This window comes from Notamacropus eugenii, chromosome 3 (assembly GCF_028372415.1).
Source record: "Notamacropus eugenii isolate mMacEug1 chromosome 3, mMacEug1.pri_v2, whole genome shotgun sequence".
In the NCBI taxonomy this organism is placed as follows: domain Eukaryota; kingdom Metazoa; phylum Chordata; class Mammalia; order Diprotodontia; family Macropodidae; genus Notamacropus; species Notamacropus eugenii.
In genome coordinates this window covers 25182046-25203816 of record NC_092874.1, presented here as the reverse complement: position 1 = coordinate 25203816, position 21771 = coordinate 25182046, and the positions used below count along the sequence as shown (strand labels likewise).

The following is a 21771-nucleotide window of genomic DNA, read 5'->3' as shown; positions in this document are numbered from 1 at the left end:
CTGAAAAGTCTTAGACAGAGAAATGAAACTTTACATTGGTATGTTTACTAGGGTAAATGTTTGTTCTCAACTACAACCTACCCGAAGACGTAGAAACTTGACTTTATGTATCGAATGGAATGAGGAAGTCTTATCCTAACTGCACATTTTACAGCTGAGGAAACTGAGACCAAAGGCTATTAAGTGCTAATAATTCCAAGGTTACAAAGATAATGGATCCAAGATTTGAACCCAGTTTCTCCAACTCCAACTCTAAGCTGATGACTCTTTTCATTGTATTACTATTTAGAGAAGTTTCATTGTTGAGAGGGTGAAGTTAGATTCCAACAAGAAAAGTAAAGATTTAAAATCACTCCCAAGTTGGTTTATTCATTCTAAAACCAAAAAGAAAAGTAGATGGCATTCTAGCAAGAAAATGATCCATTTAAGTCAGTTACCTCCTTTTATGTGTAACGTGTCAGTTCATTTAGCCTCCCCATAGAGAATATTTTTGTCTTCCACCACAGACAATGGCCACAAACTTGCCCCCCACCAAAAAAGAGATTTCCTATAAAGTTGGGGTGCTAGTACTGCCTCAGTGATATAGGAAAGTGCAGCAGAGGGAGAAAAATCATACCTTGCGGAGGTGTTGGAAAGAGAATTTTCTTATCCTAAGCAATTCATAGAATACCAACTGCTCTGAAGCTGGCAGAGAGGCTCTTAATGAGTTTTCCTCATTTTAATGTAGTATAGGTTCCCAACTGTATGAATTTAAGAAGCTTAGCAACTTGGTATCTCCTGAATAATAGCAAGTATTTTATTCTCTAAATACACTTGGGGAAGTCTGTGGAATATTGTAGCTTCTTTGGTGTATGAGCTTTCAAGGACCTAATTGACTTGAACAGTGGAATTGGGCCTTTAAAAAAAAAGACCACACTTTTTGATTAATGGGCCCAGTAATAAATCATTAATCTTTTTTAGCTCATAAATGATAGAAATGAGATTCTGTTTTTCCCTCCCTCTGTGATATATTCCTAGGTTCTCGCTGATATAGTGACTATATTTTAAAGATCTCCTCATCAATTTAATAGTCCCTCCTCCAGCTAATTTAATATAATGGCCAGCAGGGTATGCATTAAAGAAAATCAAGGGAACAAATCTTGATACAGATAATTGTCCTTTTATGAAAATGTTTTTGATGTTTCACATTTTAGACCCAGACACAAAATCATAGATTTGGACATGGAAGGGGTTCTTGGAGGCTATTTGATCCAATTATTTTATTTTACAGACAGGAAAATTGAGCTTCAGAAAAGTGAGCTGACCTACCCAATGTCTCACAGCTAATAAGTGGCTGAGAGTCTTAAGGCCTAATCCACGTCACATGATTCCAAATACCAAATTCTTTGCACTATTCGGACAGGGGTATGCAGAAGCCGGCTCAAAACAGTTCCTAAGAAACAATCATTAAATTTTCAGCATGTATATTTTTTTACTTACACCTTGGAAAGAGGCAAATATTAGGACTTGAATTATTATTTTCTTGATTTCATAGACTTAAGAAGGTGTGTATTGGGAAGACTTTTTTTTTTTTTTGGAGACCTGGTGGTAAAACATTTGATGGTATACTACTGAATATGCACCATGCTACCCTTATCGTGATGGATCCTGAATTTCTTTAGAGAAAGAACATGACACAGGGAAAGCATATGTGTTGTTTCTCAATGTACAGGCATGTCTTTACTGGGTACAGGAAGCTTCCTTGAGAAGGTAGTAGAGGCTAGTGCCACTCACTAGAAAAGTCATCTAGGGCACATGAGACAGTCAAACTGAAAGCAAACATCAATTCATTGAAATCCTAGGCATTCATGTGTGAACTCAGCAAAGTGGTCAAATAAATAAATCTCTAGTCTAAGAGTCAAGACAACCTGAATTAGAACCTGCCCTAGATCCTCAGTAGCTGAGTGACCCAGGACAAGCTTCCTTCTGAGTAAAATGCTATGGTTGGGTGACAGAGCCTCTAACATCCCTTTGCAAACATTAAAGGACTATAGAAATGCCAGCACTTATTATTCTGGGAGAAGCCCATTTCCCCCCCCCCGCCCAAATTTATTAATTTATTTGTTTTCAGTTTTCAACATTCACTTCCATAAATTTTCAATTTTTCTCCCCCTCCCTACCCCCTCCCTCCTCAAGATGCCATGCAATCTTATATAGGCTCTACACATGCACTCCTGTTAAACACATTTTCTTTTTTTTTTAATTGTAATTGTAATTTTTATTTATTTATTTATTTTAAGAATTCTTTTTTTTAAATTAATTAATTCATTTAACTTTTAACATTCATTTTCACAAAATTTTGGGTTCCAAATTTTCTCCCCATTTGTCCCCTCCCCCCACCCCAGAACACCGAGCATTCTAATTACCTCTATCACCAATCTGCCCTGTCTTCTATCATCCCTCCCTTCCCTTGTCCCCATCTTCTCTTTTGTCCTGTAGGGCCAGGTAACTTTCTATACCCTATTGCCTGTATTTGTTATTTCCTAGTTGTATGCAAGAATAATATTCCACAGTTGTTCCTAAAACTTTTGAGTTCCAACTTCTCTTCATCCCTCCCTCCCCACCCATTCTCTTTGGAAGGCAAGCAATTCAATATAGGCCATATCTGGGTAGTTTTGCAAAAGACTTCCATAATAGTCATGTTCTGTAAGACTAACTATATTTCCCTCCATCCTATCCTGCCCCCCATTGCTTCTATTCTCTCTTTTGATCCTGTCCCTCCCCAAGTGTTGACTTCAAATTACTCCCTCCTCCCATAGCCCTGCCTTCCATCATCCCCCCCACCCTGCTTATCCCCTTATTCCCCACTTTCCTGTATTGTAAGATAGGTTTTCATACCAAAATGAATGTGCATTTTATTCCTTCCTTTAGTCGAATGTGATGAGAGTAAGCTTCATGTTTTTTCTCACCTCCCCTCTTTTTCCCTCCACTAAAAAAGTCTTTTGCTTGCCTCTTTTATGAGAGATAATTTGCCCCATTCCATTTCTCCCTTTCTCCTCCCAATATATTTCTCTCTCACTGCTTGATTTCATTTTTGTAAGATATGATCCCATCCTCTTCAATTCACTCTGTGCACTCTGTCTCTATGTGTGTGTGCGTGTGCATGTACATGTGTGTGTGTGTGTAATCCCACCCAGTACCCAGATATTGAATAGTTTCAAGAGTTACAAATATTGTCTTTCCATGTAGGAATGTAAACAGTTCAGCTTTAGTAAGTCCCTTATGACTTCTCTTTGCTGTTTACCTTTTCATACTTCTCTTCATTCTTGTGTTTGAAAGTCAAATTTTCTTTTCAGCTCTGGTCTTTTCATCAAGAATGCTTGAAAGTCCTCTATTTCATTGAAAGACCAATTTTTCCCCTGAAGTATTATACTCAGTTTTTCTGGATAGGTGATTCTTGGTTTTAGTCCTAGTTCCTTTGACTTCTGGAATATCCTATTCCGTGCTCTTCGATCCCTTAATGTGGAAGCTGCTAGATCTTGTGTTATCCTGATTGTATTTCCACAATACTTGAATTGTTTCTTTCTAGCTGCTTGCAATATTTTCTCCTTGACCAGGGAACTCTGGAATTTGGCCACAATGTTCCTAGGAGTTTCTCTTTTTGGATCTCTTTCAGGCGGTGTTCTGTGGATTCCTTGAATACTTATTTTGCCCTCTGGTTCTAGAATATCAGGGCAATTTTCCTTGATAATTTCATGAAAGATGATGTCTAGGCTCTTTTTCTGATCATGGCTTTCAGGTAGTCCCATAATTTTTAAATTGTCTCTCCTGGACCTATTTTCCAGGTCAGTTGTTTTTCCAGTGAGATATTTCACATTATCTTCTATTTTTTCATTCTTTCGGTTTTGTTTTGTGATTTCTTGGTTTCTCATAAAGTCGTTAGCCTCCATCTGTTCCATTCTAATTTTGAAAGAACTATTTTCTTCAGTGAGCTTTTGAAACTCCTTTTCCATTTGGCTAATTCTGCTTTTGAAAGCATTCTTCTCCTTATTGGCTTTTTGAACCTCTTTTGCCAATTGAGTTAGCCTATTTTTCAAGGTGTTATCTTCTTCAGCATTTTTTTTGGGTCTCCTTTAGCAAGGTGTTGACCTGCTTTTCATGCTTTTCTTGCATCTCTCTCATTTCTCTTCCCAGTTTTTCCTCCACCTCTCTAACTTGATTTTCAAAATCCTTTTTGAGCTCTTCCATGGCCTGAGCCCATGGAATATTTCTTTTGGATGTTTGGGATACAGAAGCCTTGATTTCTACGTCTTTCCCTGATGGTAAGCATTGTTCTTCCTCATCAGAAAGGAAGGGAGGAGATATCTGTTCACCAAGAAAGTAACCTTCTATGGTCTTATTTTTTTCCCTTTCTGGGCATTTTCCCAGCCAGTGATTTGACTTCTGAGCTTCTTCTTCACACCCACCTTGCCTCCAGATCTGCCCAGCCAGTGCTTGGGGTCTGAGATTCAAATGCTGCTTCCCAGCCTCAGAGCTTTCAGTGGGGGCGGGGTGCTATTCAGTGTGAGATTAAGTTCAGGTGCTTGGGTGGGGCAGGGCCACCCCACTGAGCTCAGTTCCCTCAGGGGGTTTAATACAGAGACCTTCAACAATGGATCCGAGCTCCTGCCTGCTTTGGGAACCCTTGTCTGCTGCCGCCTCTGAGGCTGCCTGCCAAGGGGGCCCGAGCCACGGGGACACCCCACTCCCCTCTCGGCCACCCAAAAAGACTTTCTCACCAACCTTTGTCACCTGTGGGTGGAGGGACCTGCGCGGCTGCTGGAGATTCTGTCCCTGAAGCCTGCTAGGCTCCGCTCCTCTCGGTGCTGCTCGGCCAAGGCAGGGCTGAGCTCCGCTCTGGGACCAGTGTGAGACAGACCCTTCAGGTCAATTTTTCCGGGCTCTTTGGAACAGAAATCTCCTCCACTCCATTGTTTTGTGGCTTCTGCTGCTCCAGAATTTGTTGGGAGTTCTTCTTTACAGGAATTTTATGGGCTGTGGGTTTGGAGCTAGCGTATGTGTATCTTTCTACTCCACCATCTAAACACATTTTCATATTAGTCATGTTGCATAGAATTATAGTGAGGAGGAGAAACCATGAGAAAAAGAAAACATAACAAAAGCGAAAATAGTCTGTTTCATTCTGCATTTCAGTTCTCTAGTTCTTTCTCTGGATGTGGATGGCATTTTGCATCATGAGTCCCTTGGAAATGCTTGCTGAAAAGGGGCTGTCTATCAAAATCATTCCTCGCACACTGTAGCTGTTACTGTGTGCAATGTTCTCCCGGTTCTGCTTGGTGGAGAAGCTCATGTTTTAGTGATCATCTTTCAAATGCCCTTTCTGTGTTCACCATCTCCCTCACCCCATAATTTAAAAAGAAGAAAAGGGGGGGAATTAGCATTTAGATGCCTGTTATAGGCTCTTTTTTTACAAATATTGTTTCATTAGATCTTAGCAAATCCTGGGAAGTAGGTGATCTTATTATTGCCGTTCTACAGTTGAGAAAACTGAGGCACATAGAAGTTCAATGACTTCCCCAGGTTCACACATCTAGTAAGTGGCTGAAGCTAAATTTGAACTCAGGACTTCCTGACTCTCAGCCCGGTGATCTATGCACTAAGCCACCAGCTGCTTCCAGGATATAGACCTTGTGAAAAATACATGTTAGGCAACCAAAAAGGGAATGAATATGTCATATCCTGCAGGTGTTCCAGAAGGTTGAAGCTAAAAGTAATCACGGGGAAGACAGTCCTAACCATGGACTTCTAAGAGAATCATGCTCTAAAGTTAGGTGCTTAGATTCTGGTTTATGCCAACATTATGGCAGATTAGTATTCTAGAATTTGCTTTGTGTTGTTGAAAATATCCAAATGTATTGTCTTTTCAACGTTAGAGATGGCAAAGGTGTAAGTCTGAATTTGTAGGAATGCATAGGAGTTAGAGTAATTGTGGGAGGACACAGGGAAAGAGTGCTGGGTTTGGTCTCAGAAGACCTGGTCCTGTCCTACTCCCCTCCTCCATGCCTTTATTTTATTTTATAACAGATCTTTATTTTATAACAGATGATATATGTATTGTGTACAAGTTATTTTCTCAAGGAAACTGTAAGCACCTTGAGGGCAGGCAATGTTTCATTTTGTATGTGTGTGTGTTCTTAGTGCCTCATAGAGTGCCTAGAACATAGTAAGCACTTTATAAATGCTTGTAGAATTGGTTTGAATTGATCTGTATAGTCCTGTACAAACCACTGATCACTCACTACCAGCAGAAGAGTGGAGAGAAGTCCATTACTGAGACTTCTCTGTAGCAGTTCTGAGACGATTATGACCATGATTTGGTGCCACATTAATAAATGTTGATTAGCTGATACTAACATCCCTCCCCATTATACACACATAAAAACAGTAGGAATAATAATAAAGGGGACAGCTTGGTGGCACAATGGATATAGTACAATACCTGGAGTCAGAAAGACTCATCTTCCTGAGTTCAAATCTGGCCTCAGACACATACTAGCTGTGCGACCTTGGAAAAGTTACTAAACACTGTTGGCCTCAGTTTCTTTGTCTGTAAAATTAGCTGGAGAAAGAGATGACAAACCACTCTGGTATCTGTGCCAAGAGACCCCAAATGGGGTAACAAAAAGTTGGACACAACAGAACAAAAATAACAAGGTGTTGGAGAAAGAATTCTTGAATTGGGAGTCAGCAGCAGACTTTGCTACTAAACTTAACTCGATCAACTTTGTCATTTTAAATACCAGGGTTCAGTAAAAAGTATGCTAGATTTGGTACCAAGGGAAATGTGTTCAAACCCTGCTACTTAATATCGGTGTAACTTAGGGCAAGTCCCTGGACTTTACCTTTGTGATTTGTAAAATTGGGAGGGAGCCATGGGAAGGGTTAACCTTGATGATCTCCAAGTCCATTTCCAAGTCTATGATCCTCATTTAAGGGCTTCTCCCTAAATATGAGTTTATATTCCTCCCCACGCTTCTACCCCCATCTTCGTCATCTATTGTTATCTAGTAATGAATGGAAGCCAAGGAATGGTTCCCCATGAGCTTTTCTCTCTGGATTGATGAGGCTGCTTTGGTTGTGAGGTCACTGGTTGCTGGACAGCCTGTGCTTCCACATGGGAGTTTAGATTCCAAGGCAGCCTGTCCATGCTTTGGCTAGAAAGACTGGGATGAGTCAACATGGAATGTGCTGGTCTTTGGTTAGAATGATAGAATCTTGAGGCCAACTTGCCTTTGTAAAAAGAGGCCTTGATCAGAACAAGCTGCTCCCATGGTCTCTAAAATGTGAAGATTTTTCAAGTCAGTTCATATACAATTGACTCTCTTTCGTTTAGGAACACAATTAAATTTCAACGAATAATAGTCCCTAGATGTCTCTGACCATAACATTCAACCACTCTCCTAGGCTCCTAGGTGTCTTTGCCAAGAAAAAACTTCAAACAGGGTCACCAAGGGTCAGACACTATGAAAATGAACGAGCAACTGCAGCTACAAGAAAAACAAATCAACGAGTCAATAACGTAATGTTTCAGCCAAAAAACAAAACACAACAAAAACGATTTCAGTCAGGGACTGCATTAAGGGAGAAACAGTGTCCACGTTAAGGGAAGTTAGAGTCCCACTCTTCTACGTTCTAGTTAGGTTACATCTGCAGTGACTAGTACATGAGGACCCAGAGAGTGAAAGGACAGGGAACCCTTACATATGAAGATTGTGTGAGGGACTCGGGGATTTGCAGCCTAAAGAAGAGAAAACTTATGGCCGTTTGCAGCTCTTTGCAAAGATGTGAAGAGCTGGTACATGCAAGAAGGATGATACTTATTCTGTCAGGCCCCAGAGGACAGAGTCAGAAACAACGGGCTTAAATAAGAGAGGGGAGGGAGGGAGGGAGGGAGAGAGAGACAGAGAGACAGAGAGAGAGACAGAGAAAGACAGAGACAGAGAGAGAGAGACAGAGAGAGAGACAGAGAGAGAGAGAGACAGAGAGAGAGAGACAGAGAGAGAGAGAGAGACAGAGAGAGAGAGAGGGAGAGAGAGAGAGAGAGAGAGAGAGAGAGAGAGAGAGAGAGAGAGAGAGAGAGAGAGAGATTTTATTTTGAGAAAATCTTCCCAAAAAAGCTATCCTAAAGTGGGTTTGCTCAAAAGTTGTCTCAGTACAGGTTATCCAGAAGTGGGTTGGGTTGTCTCCCACAACAGTGAATTCCCCCTCACAGGAGATCTCCAAGTAGGCAAAGACATAAAGAGGATTCTGTTTATGGCACCAGGTAGACTGGCTACCCTCTCTCCATCCCTTATTGTTCTAATAAGCTAGGATTGATTTTGTGCCTTTGACGTACCAACAAAGGAGAAAATGGAGTCAAAGTCCCAAGGTTCTTGTGGTCACATACTGACAGTATGACAATTTCTATAGATTTGGAGGCATCAGGGAAAACCAATAGTAATTTTTCCTTTACTTATCTCAAGAAACATGGTTGTCACTGACTAGGATCCGTGTCGCAACTTGCTTTGCTGCAATCTCAACAAGTAGCTGGTTGTTAGGGTTTATGGCCCCACAGTCCACCCTCAGGGCTAGTCCATGAGAAAATGCATTGATTTGGTTTTACAATATTGAGTAGTTCTCTATAGTTCTGTTCCCTGTTCTAACTGTGTTCCCTTCAGGGCATTGAATGAAGACCTATCAATACATGTGATAGCACAATAGATGACATTGAAACTATAGAGATCTCAATATTGTAAAATGTTAATTTAGCATTTTCTCACAGGAAAACTCAGCACTTCAGGGCTGATAACTGGGGATACTGAGGTCGAGTCCATGAAGTGAGCATGGCGGGAGAAGTCAAGGCAGTCACGGAAAGCAATGTTACCGCTTGTCCAAGGAGAACAGGTAATTCCAATTAAGACATCCAGACTTGAGTGCTTTACTTAGTCATTTTATTACACATCTCTTGTGAAAATAAAAATCTGGGTACCTGGAACACACTCACTTAGGGACACCATTTGCTCAGTTCATTGAAATTCATGGGAGGCTTTTGCTTAATATCTATCATTCATCTTTCACCGTGGAAGCAAAGGATCTGAGTACACCTGGCAATTCCAACCACAGCTGCTCTCTCCAAGTACGTATGTACCATCCTTCTTGAGTGCTTGTTAATCAATTTATTCTTCCCAATTTGTATGTAAAACCCTGTATTCTAAATAATATCTATTAAGTGCCTATTTATCAGCAAAGCTTTGTGATTGTCCCTGGGAGCATAAAACAAGAGGGACAAAATGATGCTTGACCTCAAGAATCTTATATTCTAGTGTATTTCACAGTTTGCATTTTCTCAAGTACTGTTGAGTTTGAGTCTACCCCCTACACTGGAAGAGGTTGCCAAGCTGTCCTGACCCAATCACCATGGCCTTATTCTGGGTAGAGAAAAACATCATCCCTTCTGCTCTATAAAGGAGAATGGAAAGATGGGGAAAATGATACCTGTGATACCCCAGTATGGCATCATCAAAGGGGGAACTCAGAGAAAAAGGTCACACTGGCTGGATAAGCATTAGCAGAACACATGCCATCTCCCAGGATGTAATGAAACATTCCTTAAGTGTTGAATCCCTCTATTCTTTAGAAAGAATTCTCATAGTCAGCATTTACTTGACTTTGGGAGGAGGGGTCATAGTTTCCCAGACATCTACTGATCTATTTCCCTCAGTATTAACATTTATAATCTTAGTTTGGAAGACAGAGTTGAACATTTGTTTGTTTTTTTCCTCATACAAAATGTTCCTCCTCTCCCCCTTGACCCAATATGTGGTCAAGGCCCAGAGGGGCAGGGTGGTCCGGTAAAAAGAGCTAGGGACTTGAAGTGAGCTGACTTTGGTTTGATCTCAACACAGTGGTGTGACCTTGGGCAAGTTACTTGGGCTTCGGTTTTCTCACATGTAAAATGAGGAAGTGTTTGTTCCATTGGAGTTGAAGGTCCCATCTAGCTAAATTTCATGAGTACAGAGAACCTCAGAAGGTCAGTTCCCACCTTCAGATGATACAGCTCAGCAACTCATCTTTCATTTAAAACCTTCATTTCCTGGGGCAGTGGGGGGAGAACCTTGCTTACATTTAATCATCACTTATATTTTCTGTTGAATTGTGATTGCCACGGTGATACACTACTTCCTGGATACTTGTCTAAGTTTGGTACCTATCAACTGGGATATGCCAAAAGAGATATTCAGAAACAAAGGCACTGGGCACCTTCATAAGAGCCAAAATACCTGTCTGCATCTTTGCTTCCTGTTAACGGGAAAACAAACCAACAAACCTTTGCTTTGCTTTGGTTCTCTTGACAATCAAAATTATCCAATCTGTTGGAGAAAAAAACGACCAGCATTTTATCCACATAGCTCATTTTTCCTTTCCCAAAGGGCGTTCATGCAGCATGATGTGGCAGGTAGAATTCTGAACCTGAATCACAGAAACTTGGGTGTGAGTGCTGATTCTGCTACTTACCTCTTGTGTGACCTTGGGTAAATCAGTTCCATTCAGAATCCCATTGGTAAATTAAGGACATGAGACCAGTGGTTATTAACCTTACTGGTGTTGTGAACCTCTTTGGCAATCTGTGGGAGGCTATCGACCCCTTCTGAGAATATTTTTTAAAACTTCATAATTCAAGGAAATGAAAAATTTCAATTAAAGATTACTGGGAATAATGATGTATTAATTTTCCATCCAAGTTTATGGACCCCTTGAAATCTAGGGTTTATGAGTTAAGAAGCTCTGGATACGACAGGTCCTTTCCCTCACTGGAAATGTGAGTCTATGAATATCTGGGACTTGAGATGATCTTTGAAAAGCACGCTCTTGAGGTCTCGTTGTTTGCATAGAGGGGGGCCAATTGTTAAGACCATGACATCATTATCCAAAAGCCAGAATTGCCTGAACAGCTGTACCTAAAGACAAAATAGAGCCTTATTGGAGACTTTCAGACAAGAACATGTGGGCTTTATTTTTACAGGACAAAGTGAGTGGGAACAAAAGAATTTGTTTTTCTTTATTTACTGGCAATCTCATAGGATCAAAGGACCGTTTGTATTTGCCTTGGTCAATAGGTTAATCATGATGGATCCTTCCTACATTCCCTTGCATTCCCCTTTTGAATCTCAGACTGCTCATCACTAATAACTTAGTGTCTCTGATGTTAAGTATAGTGTCTCTCACATACAAGTACTTTCAACTAATTTTCAGCTCTTGAAATATCAAGTACAGTGGAAACCTCTTTCCAGGATCAGGCCATCTAACTTAGCCCTCGCTTATTTCATCCAACAGCAATCATACACACCCATAAAATATTTCACCTATATAACCTCCAACCTCAAATAGATGAAGGACCTAAGTCCTCCTTAAGACTCCACTTTTCGGTTCAGCTGGAAATGTCTCGAAGCTCTTTAAAATAAGTAAAAATCTAGGGCATGAATATAGATATTTTATATAGAAAGAAGAGGAAAGAGGAGAGGAGATGGGACTATAAAACAGAGGATGAGGAGGAGGAGGGGAGAGGAAGAGGGACAAGTGGTTATGCAGGTAAAAGGATTAAAGAATAAAAAAACTTAGATGAGGGAAGACACTTTTCTCTCAAATAAATATGTGATCTTTTGGTCAAATGAGATGATGTATTTAAAATATTTTGTAAACTTTAAAGTTATATAATTTATCATTTAATATATAAATATGTAGTAATGTAATATAAACATATTTAATATATTATTAATGTCATAGAAATATACTGTTTATACTGTGTACAAGTGACTTTTCATTTATTATTTTAATTATTTTGTGAAATGGGGGAAATAGCCTCCATTGTCATCTATAAAGAAGCTCAACATTTTAAAAACTTTTTTGCTCATGAGTTTTTAATGGAGTTAAACCAGTCATAAAAAGAACCTAAACCACTGAAATAGAGAAAAGGGATCATTAGGTGACCTGGTCCTGTATTGAATGGGGAAAAGTCCCCAAATACACAGTGAGAGCTTGTGGGAGCCTGTAGTTTAACAGTTCAATGACATACTTTGATTTTCTGTCCTATATCCATCCATCCATCCATCCATTCAAATTAAGGTTTGCTACTATGTATAAGGTCTTGTATGATTTTTTCTTTCATTCTAGAATGAAATCTCAGTGATGAGTATTTTAAAGTCACTGGACAGGTAAAATCTAGAGATTTTTCTTGTCTCTCCAGGCTTCTATTTGGCCCAGAATATAGGACTTCAAGTGGAATGGAGAAAGAGCAATAGTCCAGCAGAGACCCTTAAATGGAGCTGCGGACCTGGGTTCTAGTTCCATTTCCATCCTTAGAATAGCTGTTTTCATGATAACCTGCTATGGTCCTTCTAAGAGAATTCTTTTAGCTTCTATTTCTTCATCTCAGGGATTTGTAAAGGAATGTTATCTAAATTCCCTTCCGGCTCTAAGAATATAAATTGAATGAAAATTTAAATCCAAGAATGATAGAAAACAGTACCTCCCCCCAAGAAAAATTGGGGGATATTCAATTGACTGAGAGTTGACTATAACACAAGACAACTTCAGAAAATTAGGAAGAAAAGAGTTATAAAAGGAAAAAGCCCAATGAAATTTGAGGTTATTTTGAAGAAAACAATATAGAAGCTTTTTGAGTAAGTTGCCCACCCAATCCAATAAACATTTATTAAAAGCCCACATCGTGCAAGGCACTCTATCAAATGCTGGGGATACAAAGACAAAATTGTAAAAGTCCCTTCCCTCTAGGAGGTTATTTTCTACTAGGTGATGCATCATCAAGGAATAAGCATTTATTGAGTATCCCAGGCACTGTCCTAGGTTCTAGTGATACAAAGACAGAAAGGCAAAAAAAATGTACCTTTTTTTGTAGAGCTTATATTCTAAATAGGAGAGGCAATATAAACACAGAATATCACAGCATCACATACAATATCAGAGATCCAAAGCAGAAGGTATTTCCCAAATCATCTACTGAATACTAGAAATGAACTAAGATTCAGGAAAGTTGTTATTCCCTAAAATCACACTGGTAATCTATGCCAGACATGCGATTTGAACAGATTCTCTGACTCCAGTACCAATTTTTTTCCTCATGATATAATTATTTATGTATGTCTATAATAAATGTATGTATACGTAAGTACTGTTTATATACAAATGCATCAGAATAATATACGTACACACACATATACATGTGTTCATATACACATATGTATTTTGTGTATATTCACACATGCACATATATGTATATGTACATAAGTACTTATATATACCTATACACATATATCATAATTTAAACTACATTAAGACCTTTGGGATACTTTATTATATAGCAAACAAATATTTTTAACTTTCTTTAAAGGGTAAAAGTAACATGTATCTGTCTTGGGGGGAGAAGCTTTTTAAAAAATTATTTAAACACAATATTCCATAGTTATGTCAACATGCTCAATTTGAATCCAGCACTAATATTGTCTTTTGAAAAGCAGAACTTTATGGCAAATACCACCGTGTGATGCCACATTCTTCTTTGTCAATGCAGAGGAGCTGCTCCATGCTGTTGGAAACTTTAATTCATAGATGTAGTATGAATGAAGGAACGTTTCCTTAAGTCCAGGCTCTGGTCTTCCTCAAAGAGCACACGTTAATGGCATTTACTTTTATTTTTAAGTAGATTTATTTTAATTGATTTTACTGGGTTTTTTTCTTTGTTTTTACATCACCCATGACCCTTATGCCTTCCTCTCTCCTTCTCCAGCCCTTATAACAAAGTTGTTGTTGTTGTTTCAAGAAAAAGAAGATATAGCATTTGTCATGCTTTATTCTTTCATGCAAAGAATACTGGGAATTCTGAAAACTGAAAGACTAGCCCTTGCTCTTTAGGAGACAATGATGTAATTATAGTGACCCTGTCTAATGGAAGAAGCAGATCTGAGTCCTATTCTATTATCATCTATCATTTATCTATTATTATTCTATTATCAGTGCTAATGAACTTGTGATGTCAGGCAACTAACTTGTCTATTCCTCAGTTTGCTGGTCTGTCAGGCAGGAATAACATCGCCTTACTTAATTTGCTGCTACATGAATATAATAAATATACTGGGAAGCCTTCCATGCTTTCCCTGGATCATACAAGAATATCAAAGAAGCAGTTGGGTCATGCATCAGCTGTCCCTCACCCTTTCCTCATGACCAAACCATTTTGGCTATAACTCTTACTTCTCTTTGATGACAATTTTTCCCTCCTCTTCTCCTCCATAATTTCCCATCTATAATGAGTTCTTCCTTACAACGTGACAAATTCAGCTCCACTGACTGGCCCATTCTGATTAAAAATAAACACACTATAATGGATAAGAAAATGGATTAGAAAATACTGTAAGAAACTGGAGAGTTGTATTGATTTAGACTTTAGTCCTTTTTTAGTTGACTTTTTTCTTTGTCTTATATGCCTAGGAGAGAAAAGATAGTGTCTACTTAAGAAAGAGTGTGTTTTTCTCTACATTCTTATATCAAAATAAAGCCTATACTGTCTTGATGGCAAGTCTTTTCATAGCTCAGTTCCCCAGTAGCTATTGTCATTGTTTTAAAGTTTCAAATTAGCCCTATTGTTTACAGCTTCCAATTCTGACATATTGACTACTCCTTGCTGTTCATCTCCTTTGTATTAAGTTAGTAGTGAAGCAGTATTTGGGTGATGGACTGAACCTTGAGAAAGTTCCTTATTTAGGGGACGGTATAAATTGAACAAGTCAGCCAAGGATCATAGATTTGAAACTGAAAATCCCTTCAAGGTCTTCCTATGTCACACCCTAATTTTACATATGAGAAAATGGAGAGGCCCAAGGAGGTAAAACAATTTTCTGTGATCATAAAAGTGTCATGGCAGACCTGGGATACATGCCCATGCCTTCTGACACCACTTCAACCACTTTTTCTAATGTAAAAAAATTAAATTCAAACGGGAAATGAGGGAAAAATGGAAGAAAGTATTGCCAAAGAAGGCACGATGGTCCAGTCCCTGAGGTCCAATTTGTCACAGTGTAACCATCAACTCATTATAAATGGAGAAATTATGGAGGGGAAGTGGATTGGAAATTGTCATCAAAGATAAGTTAGAGTTAAAACCAAAAATGGTTTGGTCATGAGGAAAGGGTGAGGGATAGCTGATGGACAACCCAACTGTTTCTTTGGCATTCTTATATCATCCAGAGAAAGCATGCTGAGATATGCCTGTGCCAAACATAAACACATTGAGGGCAAAGTTACGGGAAGAAGTAGATAAGAGTTGCACAGGTGAAGCAGATGTGGTTGGGTGATCTCTCTTGTTAGAGGGAATACCTATTCATCAATTCATAAGTCATTTGGAATATTTGAGAATGAAGACTGGGGGAATGGCATTGTCTCCAAGAATGATGATGAGGGTGACCTAGGAGAAGAATCATTTCAGTCAAATGGTGGGGAGAGAATTCAGAATCCCTGACTTAATGTGAGGGCTAAATTAGATGGCTCACCCTTTAGAAATGATTTGGCATTTATTCTGTGACTCTTTTTTGTACATGTGATACACACCCTCACCTCAAGGAAAATGTACACCTTATAAGGGCAGGGACTATTTCATTTTTGTGGTGGTGTCAACCAGTACTTAACATAGTGCCTTATAAACAATAAGCATTTAATAAATATCTACTGAGTTTAATTGGCTTGCATTGTAGGAGCCCTGGGCATTTTATTTGTTTAATCATTAAACCCCAAATAAATAGGCACTGACATTTATAATATAATGCAATTTTTTCTGTTCTTTTTTGTCTTAGCAACAAGAACAAGACCCCACAAACCTATACATCTCCAATTTACCCATTTCCATGGACGAGCAGGAATTGGAGAACATGCTGAAACCCTTCGGCCATGTCATTTCCACCAGAATATTGAGAGACGCCAACGGAGTCAGCAGAGGTGTCGGATTTGCCAGGTGAAATTCTTGCTCCTATTATTCAGTTTGTTTCCTCTGTGTTCTCTTTTGTGTGCTTTCCATTCCCCATCTCAGAGACTCAGAACTGTGACATCTACAGAGTTGAAAGTGGCTTTCAGCTTATCATGTGGGTGTTTCTGCCTTTGAAGTGATGAATACCACCATGAATGAATGTACATCCATTCCAGAGGCTGGCATATGTGCGGATGGCATGCGTATGTGGGCAAATTCCTAGATATTTATGCTATTTACCTCTCCTCCCATTGTCTCTGCCTCTTTGTTTCAGCAAGCTCAGATCCTGCCAGGCTGTGACATAGATAATAAATGCCCAGCGCCCAACAGCAAAATAACCCATGCGGTGAATAAAGTATTCAAAGGGTTTCACGTAGATTTCCAAAGAAATGAAGGTAAATTTCCCAGTAGGAAGGAAAGAGAAAAGGAGGCATATCTGGAGAAGCCTAAATTGTTGGGAAGCCCCAAGGATTCCAGAGCCTTAAGAGAAGGTCAGGAGGAGCATTTGCATTTGAGAGGTCCAGGATGTTTAGTTTTTGATGTTTTAGGTAGAACAGAGGAAATGCTGATAGCATTTCTGTCATTGATGGGGAAGGAGGGTGAGTTTTCATTTTAACTTTGAGGAAATGTTTACAAAAGGGGGTCACAGCCAGGAATGCAGTGAAAATGATCATCCCTGCTGTGCTTTCATGAACATAAAAATAGGAAGGGCTGAAAAGAGGAAAAGAAATGGAACTGGGAAGTAAAGGTAAGCTGATGATTTTCAGGTTTGAGCTGTGCTCAGCTGGCATTTTCCTGGTCTGTGGCTAGCAGATTTGGTCCTTCTGTTTCCCTAACCCTTGTGATTCAGTCAGGTATTTCGAAGGGGAAAAAAGACTTTTCTTCTGTGACTTTTCCTGGATTCATCCCCATCCGTCTCAACTCTTACCCTCCCTTCCCTTATCCTCTTTTGCCTGTTCTCTGTTGTCCCCTCTGAAAACTTCATCCTAAGCTGATTCTTTTCATGGTCTTTCCATCATTTTGTTCTCCAGAAACCTGGAAACCTCCAGAAGACACTCAATCCCAGACCACAGTCTCTGGAGGAGAGCTCATCTTCATTCCTCTAAGTTGGGAGGATGCAAAGTAGGCATGCCCCTTCTCCACTCCCACTCCTTTGCTGCTTCTGCTACCAACACTTTATAAATTCGTCTCCTAAGATTTACTCCATCTGTCTCTGTCACCCAGCCTAGGCCCATTTTCTGTCATCCCCCAGTCCACTTTAACTTCTTTTTCATTAGTCCTTTGTCAGTCTTCCTCTTTACATCATCCCCAGGCCCTGTGCTTGGCACCTTCAAAAGACATGACACTTTCTTTCCCCAAAGCCTAGCGTCCTCAAGCCCTCTATCTTTTTTCCATCTCTACCATTCAAGATTTGACCATGCCTTAGATGGAAACATGGTAGCTAGGTGATACAGTAGGCAGAGTGCCAGGTTTGGAGTCAGGAAGACTTATTTTTCTGATTTCAAGTCTGGCCTCAGACACTTAGTAGCTGTGTGACTCTGGGCAAGACACTTCCCCTGTTTGCTTCGGTTTCCTCATCTGTAAAATGAACTAGAGAAGGAAATGGCAAACCACTCTACCATCTTTACCAAGAAAACCCCAAATAGGCATCATGAAGAACCAGATGTGAGTGAAAAATGATGTAATGATGTCTCCATCATCAATAATTATGTGTCACTGACATCATATTGAAATTTGAAATTCCCTTCTCTGAAAGTCATCTTCTGGTCTTTCATCTCTTTCCCCATCATTTCTCCTAAACCCGTTCTTCACGATTCCAACAACCTCGAGTCCAGGGCTATTTGACTCACTCTTTGTCTTTCTGTGTGTCTCTCTCTGCCTCTCTGTCTCTGTCTGTCTCTGTCTCTGTCTCTCTCTCTGTGCCCTTCCCTACTTCTCTCTCTTTTACCATGGAACCCCTTGGACAGAAGTCTGGTGAATCTATTTAACCCCCCCCTTTCAGAATAATATTTTAAATGCATAAAATGGTATATGTAGAATGACGAAGGAACCATTTATATCACAACAGTTATCTATATCTAAATCTCTGTCTATGTAAATATGTACTGTGTATATAAGTATGTATGTGCATACAGATACATACATTCACTTGCATACATATATAGATACACATGCACATATTCATATACATACATGCATGTATATGTTTGTATACATATGTATATGTATATATCTATATCTCTTTATATTTATATCTATCCATACACCCATCTCTCTGTCTGTCTGTCTGTCTATCTATGTTCACGGATTGCAGGTTAAAAACTTCTCTGGTCTCTCTATTTTCCTGCTTTATTCCAACTTTTCTTTCTCTACAGATTTCGTTTTATGTTTCATTGTTTCAATGCTATACTGCTCTTTACCCTTGAATCCTTTAGCAGCCAGGTGCCTAGTGGATAGAGCATGGGATCTGAAGTTAGGGAAATGAGTTCAAATTGTATCTTAGATACTTCTAGCTTCCTGACTCTGAGCAAGTCACTTACCCTCTCTTACCCTCAGTTTCTTCATCTATAAAAGAAAGATCATAGTTCCTGCTTCCCAGGGTGATTGAAAGAAGAAAATGAGATATTTGTAAAGTACTTTAAATGTCTCAAGTGCTGTTCTGTTTATTATGATTACGCCTTTATCCTACTAGGAGAGGGGCATAGGATAATAGTTTTAGAGCCAGAAAACACAGAGTTCATCTAGTCTTACCTCTTCATTTTATAGATAAGCAAGTCAAAATTCAGAGAGGTTAGCTGAGTTAGCCTGGGTCACACAGTTAACAGGTATCAACGGCAAGATTTAAAGCCAGGTCTTCCTGTCTCCAAGTTAATCATTTGACTCACTATGCCACGCTGCTTCTCAACTACAGAAATAAATGATAGGTGTGATTGCTGTTCGACTGGTAATAATTTCTGAAAGATAGTGGTCAAGAATGGCAGAGACGTTACCACTTTTCTGAAGAGGAAAGAAGGTTATCTACACACTATAGGTCAGGGAGTTTGTCATCAATCCCTGGCTTAAAATTACGAAGAGTCAAAGTAATTGTGAGACATATATTTTAAAAGAATTTTTTATGTGTGGAATAGGAGGAGATTTTAGAGAGCCATGATCAGAAATATTGAAGCCTGGTACATCAATAAAATAAATAAATAAATGTAAAGAATCTAATATTTATACACTATAACAATATGAAGAGAAAATAAAAAATAAAAGTTCAGAAAGATCTTGTTTCATTTTGTGGATAGGGTCACTAGGCAGTCACTCAACAAATGTTTTTTTAATTTAATTTTTTTATCTTTCAACAAGAAAAAAACTCATCATAGGAACACCGTATACAGAATATATGCCTACATTTCAGTAAAGCTTTGACGTTATCCTTGTGTACAAGATAGAATAATATTTCCTATAATATAGTTAAGTGGATTTAAACAGGTTTAAGGATTGGACTTAAAAACTCCTTATTAATGGATCAGTGTCAGCGTGAGAGGACATCTCCATTAGAGTGCCTTAGGCATCTATCCACTGCTTTTTGGCGTGCAACATTTTTATCAGTGATTGGAATGAAGATATCAATGACATGCTTATCAGATATGCAGTTGACATGGAGAACTAACATGTTGGATGACAGAATCAGGATCAGAAAAGATTACAAGGTTTTAGCCTTCTTACCGTGGCATTGACTATAAGAGAAAAGAATATTGATATTGAAAAATATTCCAACTTTTCACTCACTGGAAAGTATGAGGCAGTAAGCTCCTATGGAGCAGGACCTTGATTTAGTTGGAGGATCATATGGTACTGTGCATAATTTCTTGTGGATAGCCCAAAACCTTGTTAAAATTATGGAGAAGTGATTAGTTCTTACTTTAGCTTAAGGAAAGATGCTTAGTAACTTGTGCATTCTCTTTAAGTTTATCTTCTATCTTCTTTGTGTGTCTTTCATATGCTACTAGGTATCAACATGTCTCTTCCACTAGAATTTAAGCTTCATGAGGTCAATAATTCTTAATTCTTTCTTTGTATTTCCAGTATTTAGCAATAGCAGTGCTTAGTAAAAACTTTTGGTGATTGACTGAGTCAAATACAGGGTGTATGTTTAAGGGTGGAGGACTGTAAGATCTAAGAGCTGAAAGGGACCTTGAAGGTGGTCTATTTTAGTCCTTTCCTTTTATAGCTGAGGTAACTAAGATCCAAGAAGTAGGAATGATTGTCCAAATACATGCAGGTAGTCCCCAGCAGACCAGATATTCTGGGAGGAATGACAACAAACAGTGATATCATCCACTCAGCATTGTCATCCGTACAAATCATTCATTCTCCTAGAAAGCCAGTATACCTCCAGTTCTGAATTTGTTGGTTTGGCTGGAGCAACAGACCCATATTTGTGTCAGTTTCAATTGCTGTCTATAGCTCATTTATGAGTGTTCAGAGCTTTGAGTTCTCAGTAACTGGTTCAATATGCATCATGTTTACAGTCGGTCATTTTCAGACCTTTCCAACTATGAGAGTCTCATTCCCTGTGCCTGTGCCTCAATCCCTAATATATGTGGAAGGCTGGGAGAGAAATCTTCATTATTGTGTTATTTAGAAACAACAGTGCATCCTCTTCCTTAGCAACCTCTCTTAGAGTAGCAGAGGGATTCTCATTTTATTTTGAAAATGCCCGACTTCAAAGCATCACTGATCTTTATGTTTGGAAGGCCCATGGGCTGCTCAATTATAGGCCTTTGAAACCTCTAGAAGCATCCGAAAAGCACGTACAATTAGGAACATCCTTTTATTCATTTTTTTACTATTCTTTTACACTCTTGTAACTTAAAACAACTTTGTAAGATTCACCCCCTAGGTGACATTTTATGACCAGGTCGTAAACCTTTGAAAATATAAGTTTATGATGGAAATACTGATGGTCTTACCCTTAGCAACTACTGTGAGAGTTTGTGGCAGGCGCCAACAGAATACCTTACCTGTGAGCATAGAGATCACAGCATAAATCAGGTCTAGCCTGGGGAGAAATTTTTGCATATTTCTGTTATCCACTTCCTTTTCTCAGAAACATGAGACCAATGGTCCAACCAAAGGAAAAAAAAAGAAAGAAAAATCACATTAAAGGAATGTTATGGGGCATCTGGCAGAAAATGACCGAAGCAGAGGGTGGGAAGGGGCTGGCTGGGAGGGAGAAAGTTCACAGTGGAGCCACCACCTTCAACATCTGGGATGAATGAAGCAGGGGAAAAATAGTGAGTTCCTTGGCCTCTGAGAGCCCAGTTCCCACAACATCCTTTCCATTTCCCAGGGTTAATTTTTATTTAATCTGATTCTACACACCTTGATCAGCTTTTATGATGTAAGGGACAAGGAGTTCCCCCGATGAATGCGAGTGTTCCTTAAGTAAATTATTTTATGTAGCCTTTCCTTCCTCTAAGAAAAGAAGGGAAACTCTAATGGAAGCCAATTTACATATGTACGAATGATAAGAATTTTTTCTTCACTCATGGTAATTTCTAATTCTAGGCAATCATCAAAGTCCAGAAATTTCAAAGATGATGGCAATAAGCCCTGATAAAGGGAGCTCCCTCTCCTAAGATTTACCTAGAACACTAGAATCATAGGTTCAATCCCTATTCTATTTTCAAGACCCTCAAACACTTAGTGATTTGGAAGAGGCAGCATGGTTC

General features: G+C 39.1%; 1 protein-coding gene across 15 annotated transcripts in view; it reads left to right on the top strand.

Annotated features, from left to right (window-relative positions):
* RBMS3 (RNA binding motif single stranded interacting protein 3) overlaps positions 1–21771 on the top strand; it is a 1420870-nt gene that overhangs the window by 1107319 nt on the left and 291780 nt on the right. For all 15 annotated transcript variants that reach the window (XM_072650014.1, XM_072650009.1, XM_072650015.1 and 12 more), the window contains one exon: positions 15882–16039. In XM_072650014.1, the coding sequence (XP_072506115.1) occupies positions 15882–16039 (158 nt within the window). The remainder of the gene's footprint in view (positions 1–15881; positions 16040–21771) is intronic.